The 23945-nt window shown below is 41.7% G+C and overlaps 2 protein-coding genes across 2 annotated transcripts in view; one reads left to right on the forward strand and one right to left on the reverse strand.

Annotated features, from left to right (window-relative positions):
• Nucleotides 1–4383: 4383 nt before the first annotated feature.
• Nucleotides 4384–13006, reverse strand: LOC106583970 (prostaglandin G/H synthase 2). Its single transcript, XM_014168694.2, has 10 exons — nucleotides 12849–13006; nucleotides 12375–12491; nucleotides 12133–12276; nucleotides 11784–11927; nucleotides 11290–11471; nucleotides 9208–9291; nucleotides 8853–9099; nucleotides 6574–6860; nucleotides 6158–6305; nucleotides 4384–5301 (listed from the first exon to the last, which is right to left on the reverse strand). The coding sequence occupies exons 1-10, from the start codon at nucleotides 12910–12912 to the stop codon at nucleotides 4889–4891; spliced, it is 1830 nt and encodes a 609-aa protein (XP_014024169.1). The 5' UTR covers nucleotides 12913–13006; the 3' UTR covers nucleotides 4384–4888.
• Nucleotides 13007–14106: 1100 nt separating this feature from the next.
• Nucleotides 14107–23945, forward strand: part of LOC106583972 (cytosolic phospholipase A2) — a 69054-nt gene continuing 59215 nt past the window's right edge. The window contains exon 1 of the mRNA XM_014168697.2: nucleotides 14107–14232. The gene's annotated coding sequence lies outside the window, so the exon portion shown is untranslated. The remainder of the gene's footprint in view (nucleotides 14233–23945) is intronic.

Consider the following 23945-nt stretch of genomic DNA (forward strand, 5'->3'; position numbering starts at 1 on the left):
ACAGATGCTTTGTAACACATTTATGTAGTGCTCATGAAGGCATTATGAAGGCTTTATGAAGCCTTTATAAGTTGAACGTCATTTAAAGCGAGAGCCAGATAATTGTATGTGTGGTGTACAGAGATGAGTTACTCATTCAAAAATCATGTTAAACACTATTATTGCACACAGAGTGAATACATTCAACTTTTTTGGTGACTTGTTAATTAAGCAAAGTTTTACTCCTGAACTTATTTAGGCTTGCCATAACAAAGGGGTTGAATACTTATTGACTTAAGAAATGTCTGCTTTTTATTCATTATTAATTTGTAAAAATGAATTCCAGAATTCCACTTTGACATTATAGGGTATTATGTGTAAACCAGTGACAATTTTTTTTATTTGATACATTTTGAATTCAGACTGTAACACAACAAAATATGAAAAAAGTCAAGTGCTGTGAATATTTTCTGAAGGCATTGTAGATGTCCTGGAGGGTGGGAGCTCAGTCCCAGTGATGTACAGGGCCGTCTTCTCCACCCACTGGAGGGCCTTGCAGTCAGCAATTCCCGGACCAAGCTCTCGATGGTACAGCGGTAGCATCTGGAGAGGACCCAGGGTGGCATATCACATTTCTTCAGCCGTTTCACCCTCTTAACTAGAGTGGTGGTGTTATTGGTCCATGTCACTTCCTCGGTGATGTGGACACAGGGGGATTTACAACTGCTGACTCTCTCTGCTGCAGTCCCATTGATGTGAATCGGGGCATGTTCCCTCCTCTGCTTCCTGAAGTCAACAATCAACTCCTTTGTTTTGCTGTCGTTGCGGGAGACGTTGTTGTCCTTGCACCACAACTCCAGTTCACTTACCTCCTCCCTTTAGACTAACTCATCGCTGTTGGTTATCAGGCCTACAACCTTGGTGTTGTCAGCAGACTTGATGATGGAGTTGGTGTCGTGCTAAGCTATGCAGTCATGGGTAAACAGGGAGTACAGCAGAGGGCTGAGGACACACCCCTGTGTATAGAGTCAGTGTGGAGGAGGGGTTGTTGCAAATCCTCACAGCCTGTAGTTTGCCCATCAAGAATTCCAGGATCCAGTTGCAGAGGGTGGTGTCCAGACCCAGGGCTCTGAGCTTGGTCTTGAGCTTGGAGGGAACAATAGGGTTGAATGCTGAACTGTAGTCAATAAAGTTCCTTCTCACATAGGTGTTCCTCTTGTCCAGATGTGTTACTGCAGTGTGAATAGCGATGGAAATGGCATCTTCCATGGATCTGTTGGTGGATAGGCAAATTGGAGTGGGTCCAGCATGCCTGGCCTTGATGTGGGCCATGACCAGACTCTTGACGCACTTCATGATGACTGGGGTGAGTGCGACAGAGCGATAGTCATTTGGGCATGTCACCTTGTTTTACTTAGGCACTCTTATTAAACTGTGTGTGTGTGTGTGTGTGTGTGTGTGTGTGTGTGTGTGTGCGTGCGTGCGTGCGTGCGTGCGTGCGTGCGTGCGTGCGTGCGTGCATGCGTGCGTGCCCCAATCTAAGTTTGTAGCTCCTGCAGCAGATATGTGACCCGTTTCAGGAAAATAGGCGTATGTTGTGGGTCACAAGAGTCATTTTTATCTAAATGCGTTTTTTGGCAGAAAGGCCTTCTGAAACATGTGAAGTTTCATGTGCCTTAATAACAAACTTGTATGCTATCTGTAAATACAAATAAAATGGTTAAATTACGAGCCTAGTTGGTTTAGCCACAGAAAAAGTCAACAACCTTCCCACTAGCCATGATTGGCTGAGATAATGAGTTCAGATTGGTCTGCCATATAGCACGTTTATGTCTATTTGAGCTGGTTAGTATGTGTAGGTAATTCTGTCTAACGCTGCTTTTTTTTTAAATATATGCCTTTATAGAACTGCATAAGTGTTGCTCTCCACTTTCTGGAGGACCGAGTTTTGAAATCAGTGGAATCAGAGTATGATAGCTAAGGAGATGGAGAAAACACCTGTCTCCGGATTACATTTTCAAACTAAGGGCAACCATGGCATCCGTGACAGGGAGAAGTGTCCAACCATGATGTATACGGGTAAGATAGTCTAGCTAGCTACATTTTCAGATGTTACTTGTTTCTAATTTTGACATTGTTTTCATTTCAAGTTAAATTGTACTGTTAGCTAGCTAGCGAGCGTGCACTGGCTGGCTCACTAAACAACGTTACGTGTATGATCTTATTATTCATTTCTCAGAGCCATTTGCTTGGCTAGTCATAACCTAATGTTAGCTAGCTAACATTGAACCTGGTTGGGTAGCTACCTGCAGATTCATGCAGGGTAGTAACGTCATGAGTTGGGGTTCATTGTTTAGCTAGCTACATGTCTTAACAAAAGACTCCACTATGCAAGTGTCCTTTTTAATAGAATGTCACTGCGACAACTGTTAACCAGTTAGTTTGGGTGCTTGACGGCTGTTGTTAGGACAGAATACTTGGATCAACCCTTAAACCTGTTGGGGCTACAGGTTAGCAATGAACCCCGAGCCGGGATTGCTAACAAGGCTGGAAATTCAAAACATCAAAAATCTAATAATTTCAATTTCTCAAACAATCAACTATTTTACACAATTTAAATGATAAACATCTCCTTAATCTAACCACATTGTTCGATTTTCAAAGAGGCTTTACGGCAAAAGCATAAAGTTAGATTATGTTAGGACAGTACATAGCCACAAAAGTACAAACATCCATTTTCAATTCAAGGTCAGGCGTCACCAAAAGCAGAAACCAGCTTGAATTATGCACTAACTTTTGTCAATCTCCATCAGATGACACTCCTAGGACATTATGTTATACAATACATGCATTTTTTGTTCCATCAAGTTCATATTTATATCCAAAAACAGCATTTTACAGTAGCGTGAAATTCAGATTTTTTCTTCTCTGAAATGCTTCCGGTGAACATAACAAAATTACTATTCGAAAACATTGGTAAATTATAATATTGTCATTCAAAGAATAATATATTATCATCTCGTAATTGCTACCGAATGGCCAGATCTCAAAATAACTTTACTGGGAAATCCCATTTTGCAATAAACGGGGTGCTATGCTAAGAACAACAGGCTATGCTATACAGTTAGCATCATCTAAAATCGATAATAACATTGTAAATATCCCCTTACCTTTGATTATCTCCATCAGAAGACAGGCATCCCAGGTCCGGAAGGCATCCCAGGTCCGGAACAAATGTGGTTTCTTTTGACAAAGTTCATAATTTATGTCCAAATAACACCAAGTACTTAGCGTTCATTATGCTCCCACAAAACGTGGTGGGGGACTGTAAAATCACGCCGAAAAGCTAAAAAAACCTAGTAAATAATCTATTTATGTTCGTTCAAACATGTCAAATGTTGTTTAGCATTAATCTTTTGGTCCATTTTTAACGTTAAACATCAGTAATATTTTCACACAACCTATCCTATGTCGAGATAAACAATGAAGACAAAACTCACGTTTCTCAGATTTATGCGCAGGCGCAAAAAAATGAAGTGATGACATGTCAACTTCCTTGGATTCTAATTTGCTCTCTGTTTATCATAGACGCTTCAAACAACTTTATAAAGATCGTTGACATCTAGTGGAAGCCGTAGGTGTTGCGAAATGAATCCTTTCTCACTATGGTATCTATAAAACAATGACACTAAATAGTACAGTCACAAAATGCACATTTTTTTTGATCTATTTTTCACAGGTTTTTGCCTGCAATATGAGTTTTGTTATACTTACAGACACCATTCAAACTGTTTTAGAAAATTCAGAGTGTTTTCTATCCGAATGTGTTAATAATATGCATATCCTAGCTTCTGAGTTGGTGTAGGAGGCAGTTAAAAATGGGCACATATTTTTTTCAAAATGTCTCAATACTGCCCCCGAGCCCCAACAGGTTAAAGAGATTGGTGGAGCTAAAGCTTAAGAGGGTGTGAACGATGCTGAATGGGTGTAGACAAAGAGCTCTCCAGTAGGTACCAAAGCAGTCAAGGCCATTTTCTCAAAGGTGAGGTTATAAGTTTATCAACTTTGATAGTAGAATTACATTCCCAATGTTCATCAAATGCAGTGTATGATACACCATTTTGTCTCTGCTTTTATCCAATGTAAAAAACATAATTTCAAATTTTGCTACATAAGACTGAGTCAAGGCGGTCGGTCACATATGGAGGACAGAAAGGGGGAGAGAAGAAGAGGGAGGTTTTGCAGCACTGAGACAAGAACTACATTTTTATCCTCGCACAAAGTGCCCTCTTAAACAAAAATACATGAGTTGAGAATATCACAGTGATGCAGTAAGAGGACTGAATAGCAACCTCTGCTGCAGTGTCATTTAGCAAATGTGAAAAGATGGAGTCGTATTTCATTATAGACAGTGTTTTATTAGAACAATAAGGAGTCAGCTCAAGAATAAAATACACAAAGAAAATACTTTAAGGGTTACAGTATCACAGTACAATGGACTTTACATACCTAGCTATCTTTTCCCTTGCACAATAAGTGGAGAAGCAGCTGTAAGTTAGGTGGAATGTAACATGCAGTTAAGACGGAATATTAGAGTCATGTTGTCAACTAAACGTGCTGAATTCAAGTATCAGTTGTTAAACAAAGTAAAATGACAAACATAAACAATATTGCTAGTGCTATTTCTGAGGTCAATAAAATAATACCTTAAATTAGCTCGTAGAATAAATATAACCCAAACGTAAGGATTGATTTTCTTTAAACTTACAAAAGTCATGTCAAAACAGGCATTACAAAAAAATGCTCAACAACATTTCTCAATAACGCTTCCAGAATACAATAAATTAAATAAATATTAACATAAATAAATACATTAAATGCTTATACATTTAAATGCTGAATTGTCTTATCAGAGCTCAGTGGTCCTTTCTCTTAGAAGTACTGTGGGGTTGCGATCGTTACTTCCCGAATGTGCCGCACTGGAATTAATGACATTGGATCCATTGTCTTTTACGTCGGGCACATGAAAGGATGCCAAAGGGCAGGGGCCCTTGATGTTACTGCACACCAGCCTCTGTAGGGACGCTGCGTTGATGATGTTAAAGCCGATGCTCCCACCAAAGGTGCTGGGCTTCCAGTACTCTGGCGAACAAATGGGATTTCCCATCAGGCCTTTCAGGGAGTAGGGGGCGCCCATCTCCACCATGGTCTCCCCAAAGATGGCATTGGTTCTTGGCTTCTCCACCAGCAGGCCTGGGTAGAGCTCCACAGCATCCACATGTCCATACATCTCCTCCAGCTCAGCAGCCATCTCCGTATCCCCTGAGAAACACAGAGAGAGAGGGAAATGTTACATTACTCAGTATGGCTTCTGGGAGAAAGGGTTATGTTAGGTACTCTACTCAACCTGGCTTATCTTAGTCTCTGACTAAGCTGATGTGGACATTATGATGACGACACACTGATGTAATGTATCTACATCTGACCTCGTGTCTTGCCGTCTGTGTTTTGTCTACAGAACAAGTGTTAGTGAAAATATTACAAGTTTGAGAGCTGTTTCATAAGCATTTAGAGATTGAGTTTGCATACTTAATGCAGTACAATACACATGGAATGTACTTCAAACTCATTCAACATCTTTCCCTCTCACTCGCTCTTTTTCACACACTCTCTCTCTTTCACACACACACACACATTTTGTTTATTCTCACACTGTCATTAAAAAAAAAGCTCTTTCTGAGAGGAATGCAGCAGGCCTGTATGAGGCATTGCAGAGCTTGTCGACCTCCCAGACGCCCCTCTGCCTCTGCCTGTTTAAACCCGGCTCTCTGACATCACTAACTGTTTACACTATCTTTAACTAAAGTGCACATCTGTTTGCCTTTGCTGTAGCCCTTAAAAGGAGCTCAGTATTGCTCCAATATAACTTACAGCAGCAGGCACCATCTGCCCAGGCTAGTTTTATTACTATTTCAATGACCTTCCATCCATCCCTTTACAGGGCTTAATTGAAAGCAGTACACCACAGGATGTCACACCTTCTACTGTTAATTCTACTCTTAAAAGTGAATTACACTAAATGATCACTGTATTACAATCTTATCACTATATACTCAATCCCAATGCTTAGGATGATAAGTGTTTATGTAATAGCTGTGATGCTAATGGTGGTTCTCACCTGTGAGGTCTTCGAAGGAGATGTATGGCTTCATGGAGAAGCGTTTCCTGTAGGCGTTTAGAGACTGGTAGCGCATCTGTCTGCTGTTCTCTATGGACTTCAGAGCCACCATTAGCACTGCAGGGGGGACATTACGACCTCCAGCAACCTAAGGAGGAACAAGGGACAAGATGTAAGTCGACCAGCCTTAAACAACAATGAGTTTCTCTTTATTTTGAATGACTGACATTCCCTCAGGGTAAGTACTAAAGTCAAATATCAAGTCTGCTTAAAACTCACATAATAACATGCAACACCCACATTTCAACCTTGGTTCACCAGGCCCCATTTACATTCCTAATTCTGAACCACACCTTAAGCAGCCAACCAGAGACCACAGTGTACAACCTAAATCCCACACAGAAAGAGCCTCTTACCCGTCCAGCAATCTGCTTGGTGAAGGACTCCACCAGGATGGTGATTCCATGTGTGGTGACCACAGAGGTGTTGAAGACAAACTGTGGGTAGGAGTAGACCTGCTCCTGGATGTGGAAGGAGTCAGGCATCAGTGGGTGCCAGTGGTACAGGGTGTTGAACTCTGATGCGATGCGGTTCTGATACTGGAAACGCTCTTTGAAGAGAAGCTCTGGGTCGAACTTCAGCTTGAAGTGGTAGCCGCTCAGGTGCTGCACGTAGTCCTCGATCACAATTTTGATGGTCTCACCTACAGCAAGGAGCAAGGAGAGGGGCAATTACTTATAATCTTTGAGGTTTATATATGCATACATCTACTCTTTACTTCAGGTTGTCCCACTGGAACAAAACCCCTTTTACAAGAGAGGGAAGTTATTAAAAATCTCCATAAAGTTAATTTTGACATAACATCACAGAGTGATATCAACTCTCAAGTGTTGTTTTGAACCCCAATTTACATGGCGCCATTAAACTGCTGTCATATTAGGCTCATTTACACAGTGACCAATCGACAACTTTTGGTAACTGACATTAACACATTTTACATTTTAGTAATTTAGCAGACGCTCTTATCCAGAGCGACTTACAGGAGCAATTAGGGTTAAGTGCCTTGCTCACGCAATCTCAATCACACTCCAATGCTGTTCATTGACTACAGCTCAGCGTTCAACACCATAGTACCCACGAAGATCATCACTAAGCTAAGGACTCTGGGACTAAACACCTCCCTCTGCAACTGGATCCTGGACTTCCTGACGGGCCGCCCCCAGGTGGTAAGAGTAGGCAACAACACATCTGCCACGCTGATCCTTAACACTGGGGCCCGTCAGGGGTGTGTACTTACTCCCCTCCTGTATTCCCTGTTCACCCACGACTGCGTGGCCAAACACAACTCCAACGTGATCATTAAGTTTGCTGACGACACAACAGTGGTAGGCCTGATCACCGACGAGACGGCCTATAGGGAGGTCAGAGAACTGGCAGTGTGGTGCCAGGACAACAACCTCTCCCTCATTGTGAGCAAGACTAAGGAGCTGATCGTGGACTACAGGAAAAGGCGAGCCAAACAGGCCCCCATTAACATTGATAGGGCTGTAGTGGAGTGGGTCGAGAGTTTCAAGTTCCTTGGTGTCCACATCATCAACGAACTATCATGGTTCAAACATACCGAGACAGAACCTTTTCCCCCTCAGGAGACTGAAAAGATTTGGCATGGGTCCTCTGATCCTCAAAAGGTTCTACAGCTGCACCATCGAGACCATCCTGACCGGTTGCATCACCGCCTGGTATGGCAACTGCTCGGCATCTGACCGTAAGGCGCTACAGAGGGTAGTGCGAATGGTCCAGTACGTCACTGGGGCCAAGCTTCCAGCCATCCAGGACCTATATAATAGGCGGTGTCAGAGGAAAGCCCATAAAATTGTCATAGACTCCAGTCACCCAAGTTATAGACTGTTTTCTCTGTTACCGCACGGCAAGCGTCATGTCTACAAAAGGCTCAACAGCTTCTACCCCAAAGCCATAAGACTGCTGAACAATTCATAAAATGTACAATAAAATCAACAATTTACATTGATACCCCTCCCTTTTGTACACTGCTGCTACTCGCTGTTTGTTTGTTACTTATGCATAGTCACTTCGCCTCCACCTACATGTACAGATTACCTCAACTAGCCTGTAGCCCCACACACTGACTCGGTACCAGTGCCCACTGTATATAGCCTCGTTATTGTTATTCTTATTGTGTTACTTTTTATTATTACTTTTTATTTTAGGGTACTTGGTAAATATTTTCTTCTTCTTGAACTGCACTGTTGGTTAATGGCTTGTAAGTAAGCATTTCACGGTGAAGTCTACACTTCTTGTATTCGGCGCATGTGACAAATAAAGTTTGATTTGATTTACTATCAAGAACTTCATGTAAAAGGACTTCCTGTGGTCAGACCCATAGAGATGAAGTGAAAACGATGAGCACTGCTGTAAATATGGGTTCACACTTTGGTTCATTAGGTCGAAATACAATAGCATTTTGGGTCTGGATAGAATTTTGTAGAATATTGGGTCTGCATCCAATATTATAGAATATAATAGCTGTTTGCAAATAAATGCAATATTTACAATAGACAATGTCAATCCAGATACTATGTAAGATCTGCAGGATCTGACCACATGGCTTCCTTGTGATAATAAGCAGAAAGTCCTATACATCTCTCTTCAGATACTGCTCGTTTAGACTGCTTACCAATGAGAATGAGGCGAGATGTCTGGAAGAGCCTATCATCATCCCAGTCCGGGTGTACCTCCTTCAGGACATCACAGACTCGGTTGTGTTCTCTCAGCCAGATGGTAGCATACATCATAAGACCAGGCACCAGGCCGAATGCCTCATGGCCCACAGCGAAGCGGTGAGACTCAGGGACATGGGGAGGGTAGTGCATATCCACCCCTACCTCCTTCACTGTAGGTGGGTACACCTCTCCCTCCAACACCTATAGAGAGTAAAGGTGAGAGAAGAGACTGTCAGCTGGGCATATGACAAACAGAATCTGTTCAGTGATGTTCAAGGTTATTTAAAGTTGACAAGATCTGTCCAGTACCTGAAACTTCAGCTTGCCATCTTTGAAGAGCCGCAGTTTGTGTTGCCTTTCAAGGTTATCACCGTAAATGTGGCCCAGGTCCACCTGGAAATCAAGCATTGAAGTGAGTCACATACAGATGTAGGATCTTCATTTGAGCAAGTTTGCTACAGCAGGATGATAATCCTGCAGCAACAGGAAAAGTGAATTATTATGTGGATTATAATAATGGATATTTTTGTAAAGGTTGATACATTTTTAGTAAGGGAAAATAGAAATTACAAACTTCAGAAGCTTTTTTAAACCTGAAATACACTACAAAGGTTACATTTCCTACACTGCAGGAAAGCTCTCCTGCAACAGGGTGATCAATTTAAGATCCTACATACAGTGTATTCGGAAAGTATTCAGACCCCTTGACCTGTTCCACATGTTGTTACGTTACAGCCTTCTAAAATTGATTTTAAAATAATGATTCCCTCAATCTACACACGATACCCCATAATGACAAAGCAAAAACTGGTTTTTAGAAATGTTTGCAAATTAATAAAAAATTAAAAACTGAAATATCACATTTACATAAGTATTCAGACCCTTTACTCAGTACTTTGGTGAAGCACCTTTGGCAGCAATTAGCCTCGAGTCTTCTTGTGTGTGACGCTAAAAACTTGGCACACCTGTATTTGGGGAGTTTCTCCCATTTTGCTCTACAGACCCTCTCAAGCTCTGTCAGGTTGGATGGGGAGTGTCGCTGCACAGCTATTTCCAGGTCTCTCCTGAGATGTTCGATTGGGTTCAAGTCCTGGCTCTAGCTGGGCCACTCAAGGACATTCAGAGACTTGCTCCGAAGCCACTCCTGCATTGTCTTGGCTGTGTGCTTAGGGTCATTGTCCTGTTGGAAGGTGAACCTTCACCCCAGTCTGAGGTCCTGAGCACTCTGAAGCAGGTTTTCATCAAGGATCTCTCTGTACTTAACTCCGTCCATCTGTCCCTCGATGCTGACTAGTCTCACAGTCCCTGCCGTTGAAAAATATCCCGACAGCATGAAGCTGCCACAACCATGCTTCACCGTATGGATGGTGGTAGGTTTCCTCCAGATGTGACGCTTGGCATTCAGGCCGAAGTGTTCCATCTTCCTTTCATCAGACCATGTTTCTCATGGTCTGAGTCCTTTAGGTGCCTTTTGGCCATCTCCAAGCAGGCTGTCATGTGCCTTTTACTGAGGAGTGGCTTCCGTCTGGCCATTTTACCATAAAGGCCTGATTGGTGGAGTGCTGCAGAGATTGTTGTCCTTCTGGAAGGTTCTCCCATCTCCACAGAGGAACTCTGGAGCTCTGCCAGAGTGATCATCAGGTTCTTGGTCACCTCCTTGACCAATGCCCTTCTCTCCCGATTGCTCAGTTTGGTCGGGCGACCAGCTCTAGGAAGAGTCTTGGTGGTTCCAAACTTTTTCTATTTAAGAATGATGGAGGCCATTGTGTTCTTGGGGACCTTCAATGCTGCAGAAATGGTACCCGCTCCTCGATCTTTGCCATGACAAAATCCTGACTCAGAGCTCTACGGACAATTCCTTTGACCTCATGGCTTGGTTTTTGCTCTGACATTTACTGTCGACTGTTGGACCTTATATTCACAGGTGTGTGCCTTTCCAAATCATGTCCAATCAATTTAAATTTACCACAGGTGGACTTCAATCAAGTTGTAGAAACATCTCAAAGATGATCAATGGAAACAGGAAGCACCTGAGCTCAATTTCGAGTCTCATAGAAAGTCTCCTATCTGAATACTTATGTAAATAAGGTATTTCTGTTTTTTATTTTTAATACATTTGCAAACATTTCTAAAAAACTGTTTTTGCTTTGTCATTATGGGGTATTGTGTGTAGATTGATGAGAAAAATAAATAATATAATAGATTTTATAATAACGCTGTAATGTAACAAAATGTGGAAAAAGTCAAAGGGTCTGAATACTTTCCGAATGCACTGTATGACCCCACTTGCCCCCCTGTCATTTGATCCATGGGCAAAACCATGTTTTAATGTTCAGTGCTGGTCTATTATGTGCTGTTATTGTGCTGGTGCTGTCCAGTGTTGGTACTCACCCCGTGGCCCTTGGCTTTAGTGAAGGCCGGCCCCATCTTCTGGTCAGATTTGAAGAACTGGTGGGTGAAGTGTTGGGCAAAGAAGGCAAACATCAGACTGGAGCCCTGAGGGTCTGGGATAAACTTCCTCCTGATCAGGAGCTTCTTTGCCAGCATCTCAGCATCAGGCAGCTTCTTCTTACCTGGATGGAGGAAAGCAGAGAGATTGGTTTAATTTAGAGGTTTGCTTTTTTAAATGTTGTAGTTTTATAATATATACAGGAGAAGGTGCTTGTTTTTATCATTAAATGAAATATATTGCCAATACAATAGAATAACCTGATCCTATGTCCACCAAACCAGACGCATGCATGGGAATGCCACACGAACTTTGGTGTGGCTCAGTGAGTATGATTTACAGGGACTGTCAGGCATGTGCATGATGTAATAAAGCTATGGAGGTGAGGCATCGTTCAAAAATCTGAGAGAGAGAGAGAGAGAGAGAGCTTGCTTACCTACGACTCCCATAGGAGTTGGGCAATCCTTGGGCAGAGGAGGAAGGGTGCGTGTGTAGTAGGAGAGATTTGAGTAGGCTTCCCAGCTTTTATAATCATAGTCTGTATTGAAAGTCGGGGGGCTGTCAATCAGATGAGAGCGAGCTGGAGACAGAGAGAGCACAATTGATGAACATGAATTCAAATTAAACTGTGATGACTTTGTATGTTATTGTATTTGTAGCCTTACTTATTGAATGGCCTAGTTTTGACTAAGCAAAACTTCACAACACTAATTTTGACATGATCAAATCGCAAGAGAGAAAACCCTCATCAAGACTACTGTATGATGCTATTGAACTCAACTCACATGTCAGAACATATCTCATGATAGCATCCCTGAGGAATGAAATGCTGTTGATGATGTTCCAGAGCCCCTTGTAGTGGGTGAGGAGGTAATGCACTGTGTTCGGGGTTGGCTTCAGAGACACTTTAATCCACGTGACTAATTTAGCTGTTAAGTCAAGATAAAAGCATATGAATAAGGTGTCTAGGGAAAAAAAAAAAGGATGAAAAAAAAAAAAAGATTTGTTTATATAGGATATAACTTACGTTGTGTGCAGTTGTGGCCATAAAATCCTGTGCGTGTGCAATCGCACTCATAGTCGTCGGCGCCCATGGCCGTACACACGCCACGGTTCTGGCATGGCTGTGAGCAGCAAGGGTTGCCTGCATAAAAACATTTTTGGTTAAGTTAGACTAAGTGTAATAAATTATGATCACATAAACATGTAATTATCTGATTGCTTCGATGTACATATAGGCCTACATATCAAATCATTCCTATAGGTTGGCTATATATCCAAATATAGCATAGGCTATCAATTTATATAGCCATAAAAAAAACGCTCATAATGTTCGATAGCTGATAATCTAATTACTTTTCTAACTAAAAGAAAAAAGAAAAAGAAAGTGAATAAAATGTTTAGACACATTTTGTTAACACATTGCAGATATGATATTAGAAAAACAAATACATTTAGACAGCACCAACGCTTCATAATTACTCTCCCATCATGTTTTTACCTCCTTCGCAGACAAATATTATGCCTAGAGACAGAAATAAAAGCGCCGATATGCTTCTGTTCATTCCAATGCCTTTTACCGATAGCGCACCTCTGTTTTTCTTTCCAGTTTGAGGTTGTGAATGAAGCTGTCTGCATCGAGGACACGTTTTATAGTAGGCCTACTGGGTGTGGGCTTGAGCGTGACAGCCTAAATTATTCGCTCGCCAAATGGTGTCGTCGACCCATTGAAGCATTATGCTTACTGACCAGTGGAAATATTTCTGATGATGACTTTGATCATAATGAGCCATCTCAGTCTAGCGAACATTAATTAAGCTATAGGAAACACACTATTTTCTTTAATATTATTCAGGTTTCTTGAAGATATAGGATAGCCTATAGTTATTACAGTAATGTGAGTGCTGAGTTTGCTATTAATTTATTTAACAAATCCATATTATGTTGCTAATGTTAATCTTACTTGATAATGACTGAATCGCAATCAATGTAATAGTACTGGTCAACGAATAATGTCCACATTGAACGTGTATTAAATTACATTGCCAGACTTTTCTAATCCTATTTGGTATGGGTGCTTGGGGGAAATGTAATTCATAGCTTGTATTGTAGGCCACAAATAGGTGACATTTAAAAAATTCATCTCAGTTTTTTCAGACCACCAGCCAGCCTCTCCACAGCATCTCGCAAATGTCCAGTCTGAGAATCAACAAACAACCTAGTCTTTGCGCGCCCTCGAGTGGAGACATTTTACGCACACCACTCATAGAGCATAATGGGAAATGGCTTAACGTTCTCCTAGCAGCAGGAAATCATGCTAGCTTCATAATTGTCTCCAAAATAAAAGTCCCCCTCCAAAGACACTCAACTTTGGGAATATCGATTTTTTTTTTTTATTAGACAATTTTCCTGTCCTGCTAAGCATTTAAAATGTAACGAGTACTTTTGGGTGTCAGGGAAAATGTATGGAGAAAAAAGTACATAGTTTACTTTAGGAATGTAGTGAAGTATAAAGTTGCAAAAATATAAAAAGTAAAGTAAAGTACAGATACCCCAAAAAACTTCTTAAGTAGTACTTTCAAGTATTTTTACATAAGTACTTTACATCACTGACTCTCATGGGATGCCTTTGAGGTCAGATAGGTAGGCTAGCCTATAGCAATATCTCTAATACAACCCATGCGCCACATTTCAGTTTTCGATTTGTCCCCCCAAAAGTTATGACTTCCTACATTGTCAAAGCTAGAAATTGAATTGCGCTACAGGGGTGCGTACGTTTTTGAGAGACAGTGTTTAGCACCTCCTGCTCCTCGTACACAGTGGAACCATACTTCTGCATATGATTACATATGTTCTAGGATTTATGAGCTGATACTGTTCTCAAGGTAAGTGGGAAAATAACTGGCATTCCTCTACGTTGCATGTTTGTTACAATACAAACACATTAGGTCTATTATGTAGGACATAGCCTATTTAACCATTTTGACACGTTGCCCTTTGCAATATTGCTGTGCGCAGTGGTGTGTCAATTGTATTGACTTCCTGATCTTTATGGAATTGACTTCATGATTTTTATGCAATTGTCAAGTCAAAGATAATATATTTGCCTTATTAGACCGATTTAATTCCATTCGATCATAACTTGAAATACCTTAAATCCTTATAATTTTGTTAATTTTCTACAAATCAGCAAGGAATGATACACTCTCCTTTGAATGACCTTTATGCGATTCATAAAATTATCAACCACTGAAGATATTTGGCAAATAGTGAGTGATGTCTGATCTATCTGGGATTGATTATGCACAGCAATTTAACCGGATGATTCCAATCTAGCAGATTAGGCTAACATGACTAACCTAGCGATGAGTAGGCTACTAATGATGAGAAGTTAGGTTCTTTTTACTGTCTCGGATCTTTTCGACTCGTTCAGTCAAAAGAACAAATCTTTCGACTGATTTCGTTCATTTGTGTCTGTAATGCCCAGAGCATGCAGTACCTCTACCCGCGAACGATGAACTGAAAACTCTAGAGAGTCATGATTCTACAAGCATCTCGTTCACATGTCGTTCATCATAAGGGGCTTATTGTAGCTGTCATTTGTGAATGAGACTTGTAACAGTGTGTTTTAAACATAGTACATTGGTTGATTGCTAGGCATACAAATACTACTATTTCTTGATAAATTTGAAACGAGGTCTAGTTGTGACCGCAACCGGACTAGATTGTAAACAAGTCTTGGCGGAATGCATTGCTTGAATGCTCTGAACAGGGCCTGGTTAAGAAATCATAGGCCCTGGGTTTTTTTCCCCTGGAAAATTATAATTTCATGTAAACAAATCCGTGCACCAAGATGCAAATCCATGCACCACGATGCAATTCGATGTGTGGTAAATTTACTATTGAAGAAAAAACCCTTTTATAATAAAGGCATATTAACTTTTGCAATGTGGCATAGAGTACACTTGAGCAGAAGCATTTTTACGATTTCCACACATGGGGAACATTTGTTAATTGCCTTTTAAAAATGCATTTCATCAAATATATTATAGATATGACAGAAGACATCAGCTGAATGTTTTTCAATAGCACACACATGGCCGAAATAGTGACTACTCTGACAAACAGATCAATCTGGTCTTGAATTCAAAGGAACAATAGCCCAGGCCAATGAAGCGACACACAGATTGATATAGCCTCCTAATATTGTAATCTGTGTGTCGCTTCATTGGCCTGGGCTATTGTTTCTTTGAATTCAAGACCAGATTGATCTCATATATATATATACATACATACATACACACACACACACACACACACACACACACACACACACACACACACACAGTTCATACGGAAAGTATTCAGACCCCTTGACTTTTTTCACATTTTGTTTTGTGACAACCTTATTCTAAAATGGATTAAATTGCATTTTTTTCCTCATCAATATCCCATAATGACAAAGAAAAAATGTTTTTTAGAAATGTTTGCAAATGTATAAAAAAACAATGACAGAAATTTCACATTTGCGTAAGTATTCAGACCCTTTACTTTGTACTTTGTTGCAGCACATTTGGCAGCGATTACAGCCTCGAGTCTTCTTGGGTATGACGCTACAAGCTTGGCACACCTGTATTTGGGGTTTGTCCCCATTCTTCTCTGCAGATCCTCTCAATCTCTGTTAGGTTGGATGGGGAGCGTCGCTGCACAGCTATTTTCATATCTCTCAAGAGATGTTCGATTGGGTTCAAGTCCAGGCTCTGGCTGGGTCATTTAAGGACATTCAGAGACTTGTCCCGAAGCCACTCCTGCGTTGCTTTGGCTGTGTTCTTAGGGTCGTTGTCCTATTGGAAGGTGAACCTTAACCCCAGTCTGAGGTCCTGAGCGCTATGGAGCAGGTTTTCATCAAGGATCTGTTAATCTTTCCCTCGATCCTGACTAGTCTCCCAGTCCCTGCCGCATGATGCTGCCACCACCATTGCTGCATCTCACTTCCTTGACAACAAACATGGAGAACTTTGACAAAAGTTCACAAATCAAAAACATGTTTATGATACCTCGTAGGGATTTCAAAGACACAAAAATGTGTTTGAACTCCTGGAAAGAGATTGGGGAGGTAAACGGAATAGATGCAATTGGTGCACATGGATTGGCGCACATTCAACAAATCTGTCCAAAAAAGTGGATATTTGTCAAATCCATCATGATTGATTAATTGTAACAGGCCCACAATGTGGAAAATCCGATTTGGACATATTTGGCTTTTTTCACTGGGTAACATTTAGAAGACACTTTTCAGGAAAACTGCTAAATGCTAACTGCCATTCGTATATGCTTGTAGCATAGATAGCATACAGAAATTGGTGGTGGTAGTCAAAGTAGTTTTTAACTGTAATGCAATTGATTGATGACATGAACATGTATTGGGGTTGACATCTATACAAGCATTATAATCACATTTTTACCTCAACATAGTGTGGTTAAAAAATATGATTTTGCTGGGGGGCAATGGTGAGTTGCCCCGGTCAACTGTAAGTGCTGTTATTGTGAAGTGGAAACATCTAAGAGCAACAACGGCTAAGCTGCGAAGTGGTAGGTCACACAAGCTCACAGAACGGGACCGCAGAAGCGTGTAGCTCGTAAAAATCATCTGTCCTTGGTTGAAACGTCAGCACACAAACTGTTCGTCAGGAGCTTCATGAAATGGGTTTCCATGGCCGAGCAGCCACACACAAGCCTAAGGTCACCATGCGCAATGCCAAGCGTCGGCTGGAATGGTGTAAAGCTCACCTCTATTAGACTCTGGAGCAGTGGAAACGCGTTCTCTGGAGTGATGAATCACGCTTCACCATCTGGCAGTCCGACAGACGAATCTGGGTTTGGCGGATGCCAGGCGAATGCTATCTGCCCGAATGCATAGTGCCAACTGTAACTTTTGGTGGAGGAGGAATAATGGTCTGAGGATGTTTTTCATGGTTTGGGCTAGGCCCTTTAGTTCCAATGAAGGGACATCTTAACGCTACAGCATACAATGACATTCTAGACAATTCTGTGCTTCCAACTATGAGGCAAGAGTTTGTGGTAGGTGCTTTCCTGTTTCAGCATGACAATGCCCCTGTGCACAAACAGAGGTCCATACAGAAATAGTCTTGTCAAGATCAATGTGAAAGAACTTGACTGGCCTGCACAGAGCCTTGACCTCAACCGCATCGAACACCTTTGGGATGAATTGGAACGCCGTCTGCGAGCCAGGCCTAATCGCCCAACATCAGTGCCGACCTCACTAATGCTCTTATGGCTGAATGGAAGCAAGTCACGGCAGTTGTCCACATACTTTTGGTCATATTCTCTGTGTCAACCCCTTTCTTGTCAGTTGAATTATGATTTATGTACGTTTTGTTCCTGTACCTTAGATGTCAGTTCTTTTTTTAAGTTGAGACTTTATAGGACAGTCAGTTTTTTTCATTTTAGTTCAGTTATCCATTTTGTCAATTTTAAAGCACGTCTTGGTTTATTTCATATTGTAATCATTTGTATTTTTGAAAATTTGGAGAATAAAACCCCTACTTGTTTGCACCCCATCAGTGTTTTTCATTGCCTCCATGGTCATCCCTAATACAGTGTTATTCAATTCAAAATGTATTGGCTAGATATTTCACCTGTGTACATGGCATGCGTGAATGTCTGACTGAAAAAGTTTTTTGAGCCTGCTTTGAGCCATAACTCATCCTTATTAGGTTAACTGCATGGTATCGAGAATCCTCACGGCCAAGTGAATCTTGTAGTGTGACCCCGTCTCGGCCACATAATTTAGTGTGCGCACCCCTGCGTTGGCAAGACACAAAACTACAGGTGTTGTTTAATGTGAGGAATTGTTTAATGTGAGAGGCTCAGCAATGTTAGGATTTTGAAAGTCGTTACAAAAGTTACAAAATTATTATCTTGATATCAATCTGGCCTGATTGTACGATTTACTTCAGTTTGTCGTCATATTCTGCAATTGGCTTGCGAGGCTACGTCAGCCGATGTAGGCTATGTCAGCTGCAGCATTGTGTTTGATCTGCACATGTGCCAGCACCAGCATCCCTCCAACAATATGCAGGTGTGAAGTGAATTTGGAAAAGTATCCATCTTAGAAATAGTTTCACATACAAACTTTATAAGTCCAAACTAAGAATCAAATAGGATTCCCAAAACTAACTGTCACGACTTCCGCCGAAGTTGGTTCCTCTCCTTGTTCGTTCGGCGGTCGACATCACCGGTCTTCTAGCCATCGCCGATCCGCCTTTCATTTTCCTTTTGTTTTGTCTTGTTTTCCCGCACACCTGGTTTACATTCCCTCATTACTTGACGTGCATATAACCCTCTGTTCCCCCCATGTCTGTGTGGAATTGTTTGTTGTTAAGTGTATGTGCACTTTTGACTGGTTTGCCACGGGTTATTGTCAACCCGTATTTTGTTGTTCTGGGTGCAGTTTATGTTGCTTTATTAAACTGCTCCGTTTGTTACCCAGTTCTGCTCTCCTGCGCCTGACTTCCCTGCAGCCAGTTACACACCTCTTACACTAACATGGTCGCAGTGGTAGAATGTTTATTTTGATTGACGTTTTTATTCATTTATCAAAAACCCATCAGGTAGCCTGATTTCAGAAATGACATGTAAACAGGATTGTTAGGAAATCATTAATCTTGCAAAGCATGTAAACATTTAAATCAAACTATTATATTAATCTGACTGCATAATGGTCCCGTGTGGCTCAGTTGGTAGAGCATGGTGTTTGCAACGCCAGGGTTGTGGGTTTGATTCCCACGGGGGACCAGTACGGAGAAAATGTTTTATTAAATGTATGCATTCACTACTGTAAGTCGCTCTGGATAAGAGCGTCTGCTAAATGACTAAAATGTAACATGTAAATGTATAATCAGTGCCGGCCATGTTCCTATTGGTCAGTCACTGGGATTGGCTCATAACACCAGCCACACTACATGACAAAGGCTACATTTTTGACACGTAGTGGTACTTAAGCGGCAGACCTAGACCTTGTCACGCTGAACAAGCCAAAGACCAGGGCCGGACTGGGACAAGAATTCGTCCCATCCATTTTATCCACACAAGCCTACATCACTGAAATCAAGCTAACTCACATCCCCCCCCCCCCACCCCAAGCAGGCCACCAGCTATACACACACACCCCATCCCCACACATACAGTCTACACCCTGACCCTACACACCCTACTTAGACACAGGCAGTATTGCTGGTACTTAACATTGGTAGTACACTAAAGTGTTTTTCAACCATTAAATCAAATCAAATTTTATTTGTAACATACAGATGTTATTGCGGGTGAACCGAAATGCTTGTGTTTCTAGCTCTAACAGTGCAGTAATATCTAACAGTAATATCTAAAAATTTCACAAAAATACACACAAATCTAAAGTAAAGGAATGGAATTAAGAATATATAAATATTTGGGTAGCAATGTCAGAACTGCATAGACTAAGATGCAGTACAATAGGATAGAATACAGCATATACATTTGAGATGTGTAATTCAAAATATGGAAACATTATTAAAGTGACTAGTGTTCTGTTATTAAGTGGCTAGGGATTCCAAGTATATGTAGATAGGGCAGCAGCCTCTAATGTGCTAGTGATGGCTATTTAACAGTATTTGATGGCCTTGAGATAGAAGCTGTTTTTGTCTCTCTGTCCCAGCTTTGATGCACTTGTACTGACCTCGCCTTCTGGATGATAGCGGGGTGAACAGGCAGTGGCTCTGGTGGTTGTTGTCCTTGATGATCTTTTTGGCCTTCCTGTGACATCGGGTGCTGTAGGTTTCCTGGAGGGCAGGTAGTTTGCACCTGGTGATGCGTTGGGCAGACCGCACCACCCTCTGGAGAGCCCTGCGGTTGCTGGTGGTGCAGTTTCCGTACCAGGCTGTGATACAGCACTACAGGACGCTCTCAATTGTGCATCTGTAAAAGTTTGAGGGTTTTAGGTTCCAAGCCACATTTCTTCAGCCTCCTGAGGTTGAAGAGGCGCTGTGGCGCCTTCTTCACCATACTGTCTGTGTGGGTGGACCATTTCAGTTTGTCAGTGATGTGTACGCAGAGGAACTTGAAGCTTTCCACCTTCTCCACTGCTGTCAATGTGGATAGGGGGGGTGCTCCTTCTGCTGTTTCCTGAAGTCCACAATCAGCTCCTTTGTTTTGTTGACTTTGGGTGAGAGGTTATTTTCCTGGCACCACACTCCCAAGGCCCTCACCTCCTGTAGGCTGTCTTCATCATTGTTGGTAATCTGGCCTACTACTGTTATGTCATCTGCAAACTTCATGATTGAGTTGGAGGTGTGTGTGTGGCCACGCAGTCATGGGTGAACAGGGAGTACAGGAGGGGGCTGAGCACGCATCTTTGTGGGTCCCCTGTGTTGAGTATCAGCAAAGTGTAGGTGTTTTTTACTACCTTCACCACCTGGGGGTGGCCCGTCAGGAAGTCCAGGACCCAGTTGCACAGGGCGGGATTCAGACCCAGGGCCTCAAGCTTAATTATGAGCTTGTAGGGTACTATGGTGTTAAATGCTGAGCTATAGTCAATGAACAGCATTCTAACATAGGTATACCTATTGTCCAGATGGAATAGGGCAGTGTGAAGGTGATTGCATCGTCTGTGGATCTATTGGGGCCGTAAGCAAATTGAAGTGGTTCTAGGGTGTCAGGTAAGGTAGAGGTGATATGATCCTTGACTAGTCTCTCAAAGCACTTCATGATGACAGAAGTGAGTGCTACGAGGCTACGGTTCAGTTACCTTTGCTTTCTTGGGTACAGGAACAATAGTGGACATCTTGAAGCATGTGGGGACAGTAGAGAGGGAGAGATTGAATATGTCTGTAAACACTCCAGCCAGCTGGTCTGCGCATGCCCTGAGGACGCGGCTCGGGATGCCGTCTGGGCCGGCAGCCTTGCGAGGGTTAACACACTTAAATGTCTTACTCACGTCAGCCATTGAGAAGGAGAGCCCACAGTCCTTGTTAGCGGCCCTCGCCGGTGGCACTGTGTTATCCTCGAAGAGGGCGAAGAAGGTGTTTAGCTTGTCCAGGAGCAAGACGTCGGTGTCCGTAACGTGGCTGGTTTTCCCTTTGTAGTCCGTAATTGTCTGTAGACCCTGCCACGGACTGGCGAGACATGGTCCTCCTCATATTTTTTTAACCACCTCATGTTTAAAACAAATACAATTTTAGTTGATTTATTTTATTATTATAATGTCATGCATCATTAGGATGGCCATCCCATATGGCCTATAAGACACTATTTGCTGTAGCAAAATAAAATAATCATGTCTATATATGGACACACACATATACTGAACAAAATATAAACTCAACATGTAACAATTTTACTGAGATACAGTTTATATAAGGAAATCAGTCAATTGAAATAAATTCATTAGGCCCTAATCTATGTGTCACGGATTCCCCCGGTACTGCTGCTCATTCCGTGCACCAGCTCCGGAGGTCTACGTCACCGGCCTCTAGGCATCACTGAACTGTTTCATTACACACACCTGGTTTCCGTTCCCCCTGTTTAGTAATTGTATATCTCTGTTCACCATTGTTTTGTCATTTATTGTTCCTATGTCCGTTGGTCTCGTGAGTACCTGTGCTTTGTTGTCTTGGCTTTCGTGCTGCATGTATTGTGTACTCGTTATTACGGGTCTCATCCCATGTATTGTTGTGCACTTGTTATTACGGGTCTCGTCCCGTGTATTTATTAGAGGTTTAACCTCGCTCTTTTGTTTGGGTTACATCCCTGTGTTTTTGTATACGTGTTTGTTTTGGGCTTCGTCCCCGAGCCTTTCATGACATGTTGTAATTTTGGGTGGAGTATTAAAACCCCCTATTACGTATTCCTGTGCCTGTCTCCAATCATTTATACAATGTGACACTATGGGCTTCACATGATTCGGTCTTATGTAGCAAAAGTTGAAATTGTGTTTTTTACGTTGGATAAAAGTAGAGACTCAGAGCTAGAAAATGGTATATCATACACTACAGTTGAGGAACAATGGGAAAGTAAGTTGACAAACTTTTAACCTCACTTTTGAGCAAATGGACCTTGAATGTTTTGATACCTACTGGAGAGCTCTTTGTCTACACCCATTCAGCATCGTTTACACCCTTTTAAGCTTTAGCTCCACCAATCTCTTTCAGGATTCACATATGAGGCTATGTACTAAACAACCAAAGATTTCAAGACTAAAGGTTGGCTTATACTACAGGTGTGTTTGTAAATTTAATCTGGAGTGCCAGAGTGTGCTCTGGATGTTTGTAAAGTCAGAGCGTTGTCAGATTCTGCATTCGTAAATTCAAAGTGTTTCACTCTTGGAGCGTTGTTAGGTCAGAACACTCGGAACAACCTTACTTTCCGAAAAGCGTCCAGTGTGCACTCTGGCCGAAAAGTAAGGTTGATCCGAGCGTTCTGACCTAACAGCAGTCAAACGCCCAAGCTAACTGGTTGGCTAGTTTGCTAGCTACCATTTTACTCGCCCTAGCAGAGCTGGTTAAGCTGTTTTTATGTTATGCAGAGCGTTGGTGACTGCAACTGTGCTGCTGGAAATAATTTAATTACAATTTTTTGCCAACGTTTAGTGACACCGGCCATATTCAAAAGGTGTTGAGAGTTCGTAAATTCATCAGTTATTCTGCCCTCTGGCACACTCAGATGAGAGTGCTCTGAAATTGGAGTAGATAGCCAGAGTGAATTTACCAGCTATGTCTATCGACAGTTGTCGCAGTGACATCATAAACATTGTGTTGAAATAGTGACTTCCATAGCAGAGTCTTTTGTTTAGACATGTAGCTAGCTAGCTAAACAATGAACCATTATCCCAACTAATAACATTACTACCTTGCATGAATCTGCAGGTAGCTAACCAACCATGTTCAATTGTAGCTAGCTAACATTAGGCTATAACTAGCAATGCAAATGCTTCTGAGATACAAATAATATTACTACACATCATACACGTGATGTTAGCTAGCTAGCCAGCCACACTTTAACTTGAAATTAAAATGACTTTCTGACAAAATTAGAAACATGTAATATCTGAAAATGTAATTAGCTAGACTCTCTTACCCGTATAACGTAAACTCACTGACACATCGCCTTGGTCCGTACAATTGACGTAACGTAATACTTCCAGATCAACTGTAATGTCAATACCATTGTAAAGCACAATTTCTCCCCTTTCCAACAAAATGAATGACATGACCTCCAAGCTGCCCGTTTCTGCATTATTCAAGAAGGCAATGAGCTCCGTCGGGTCTTTTTAAAAATGGCGGGTGGGGAAGCGAAACTAATGCGTGGTAGTGAGAAGGAGAGGAGATGTGTGGCAAAACTGCTTTTTTTCACTCTCTGTCCAACTTACCACCTTATCGCCTCTAAAATGTAAATAAAACACTATAAAGAGTTTATATAATGTGTCATTACATATCTATTTGAAGGTTTGTGTCGAATTTGAATCAGGTTTTTAGGGCGGTGCTAAAGTGATCTTCAGAAGTAAACAGCGGCTTTGAGAGTCATGATCGCTTATAGTGATGAC

This window comes from Salmo salar, chromosome ssa23, assembly GCF_905237065.1.
Source record: "Salmo salar chromosome ssa23, Ssal_v3.1, whole genome shotgun sequence".
In the NCBI taxonomy this organism is placed as follows: domain Eukaryota; kingdom Metazoa; phylum Chordata; class Actinopteri; order Salmoniformes; family Salmonidae; genus Salmo; species Salmo salar.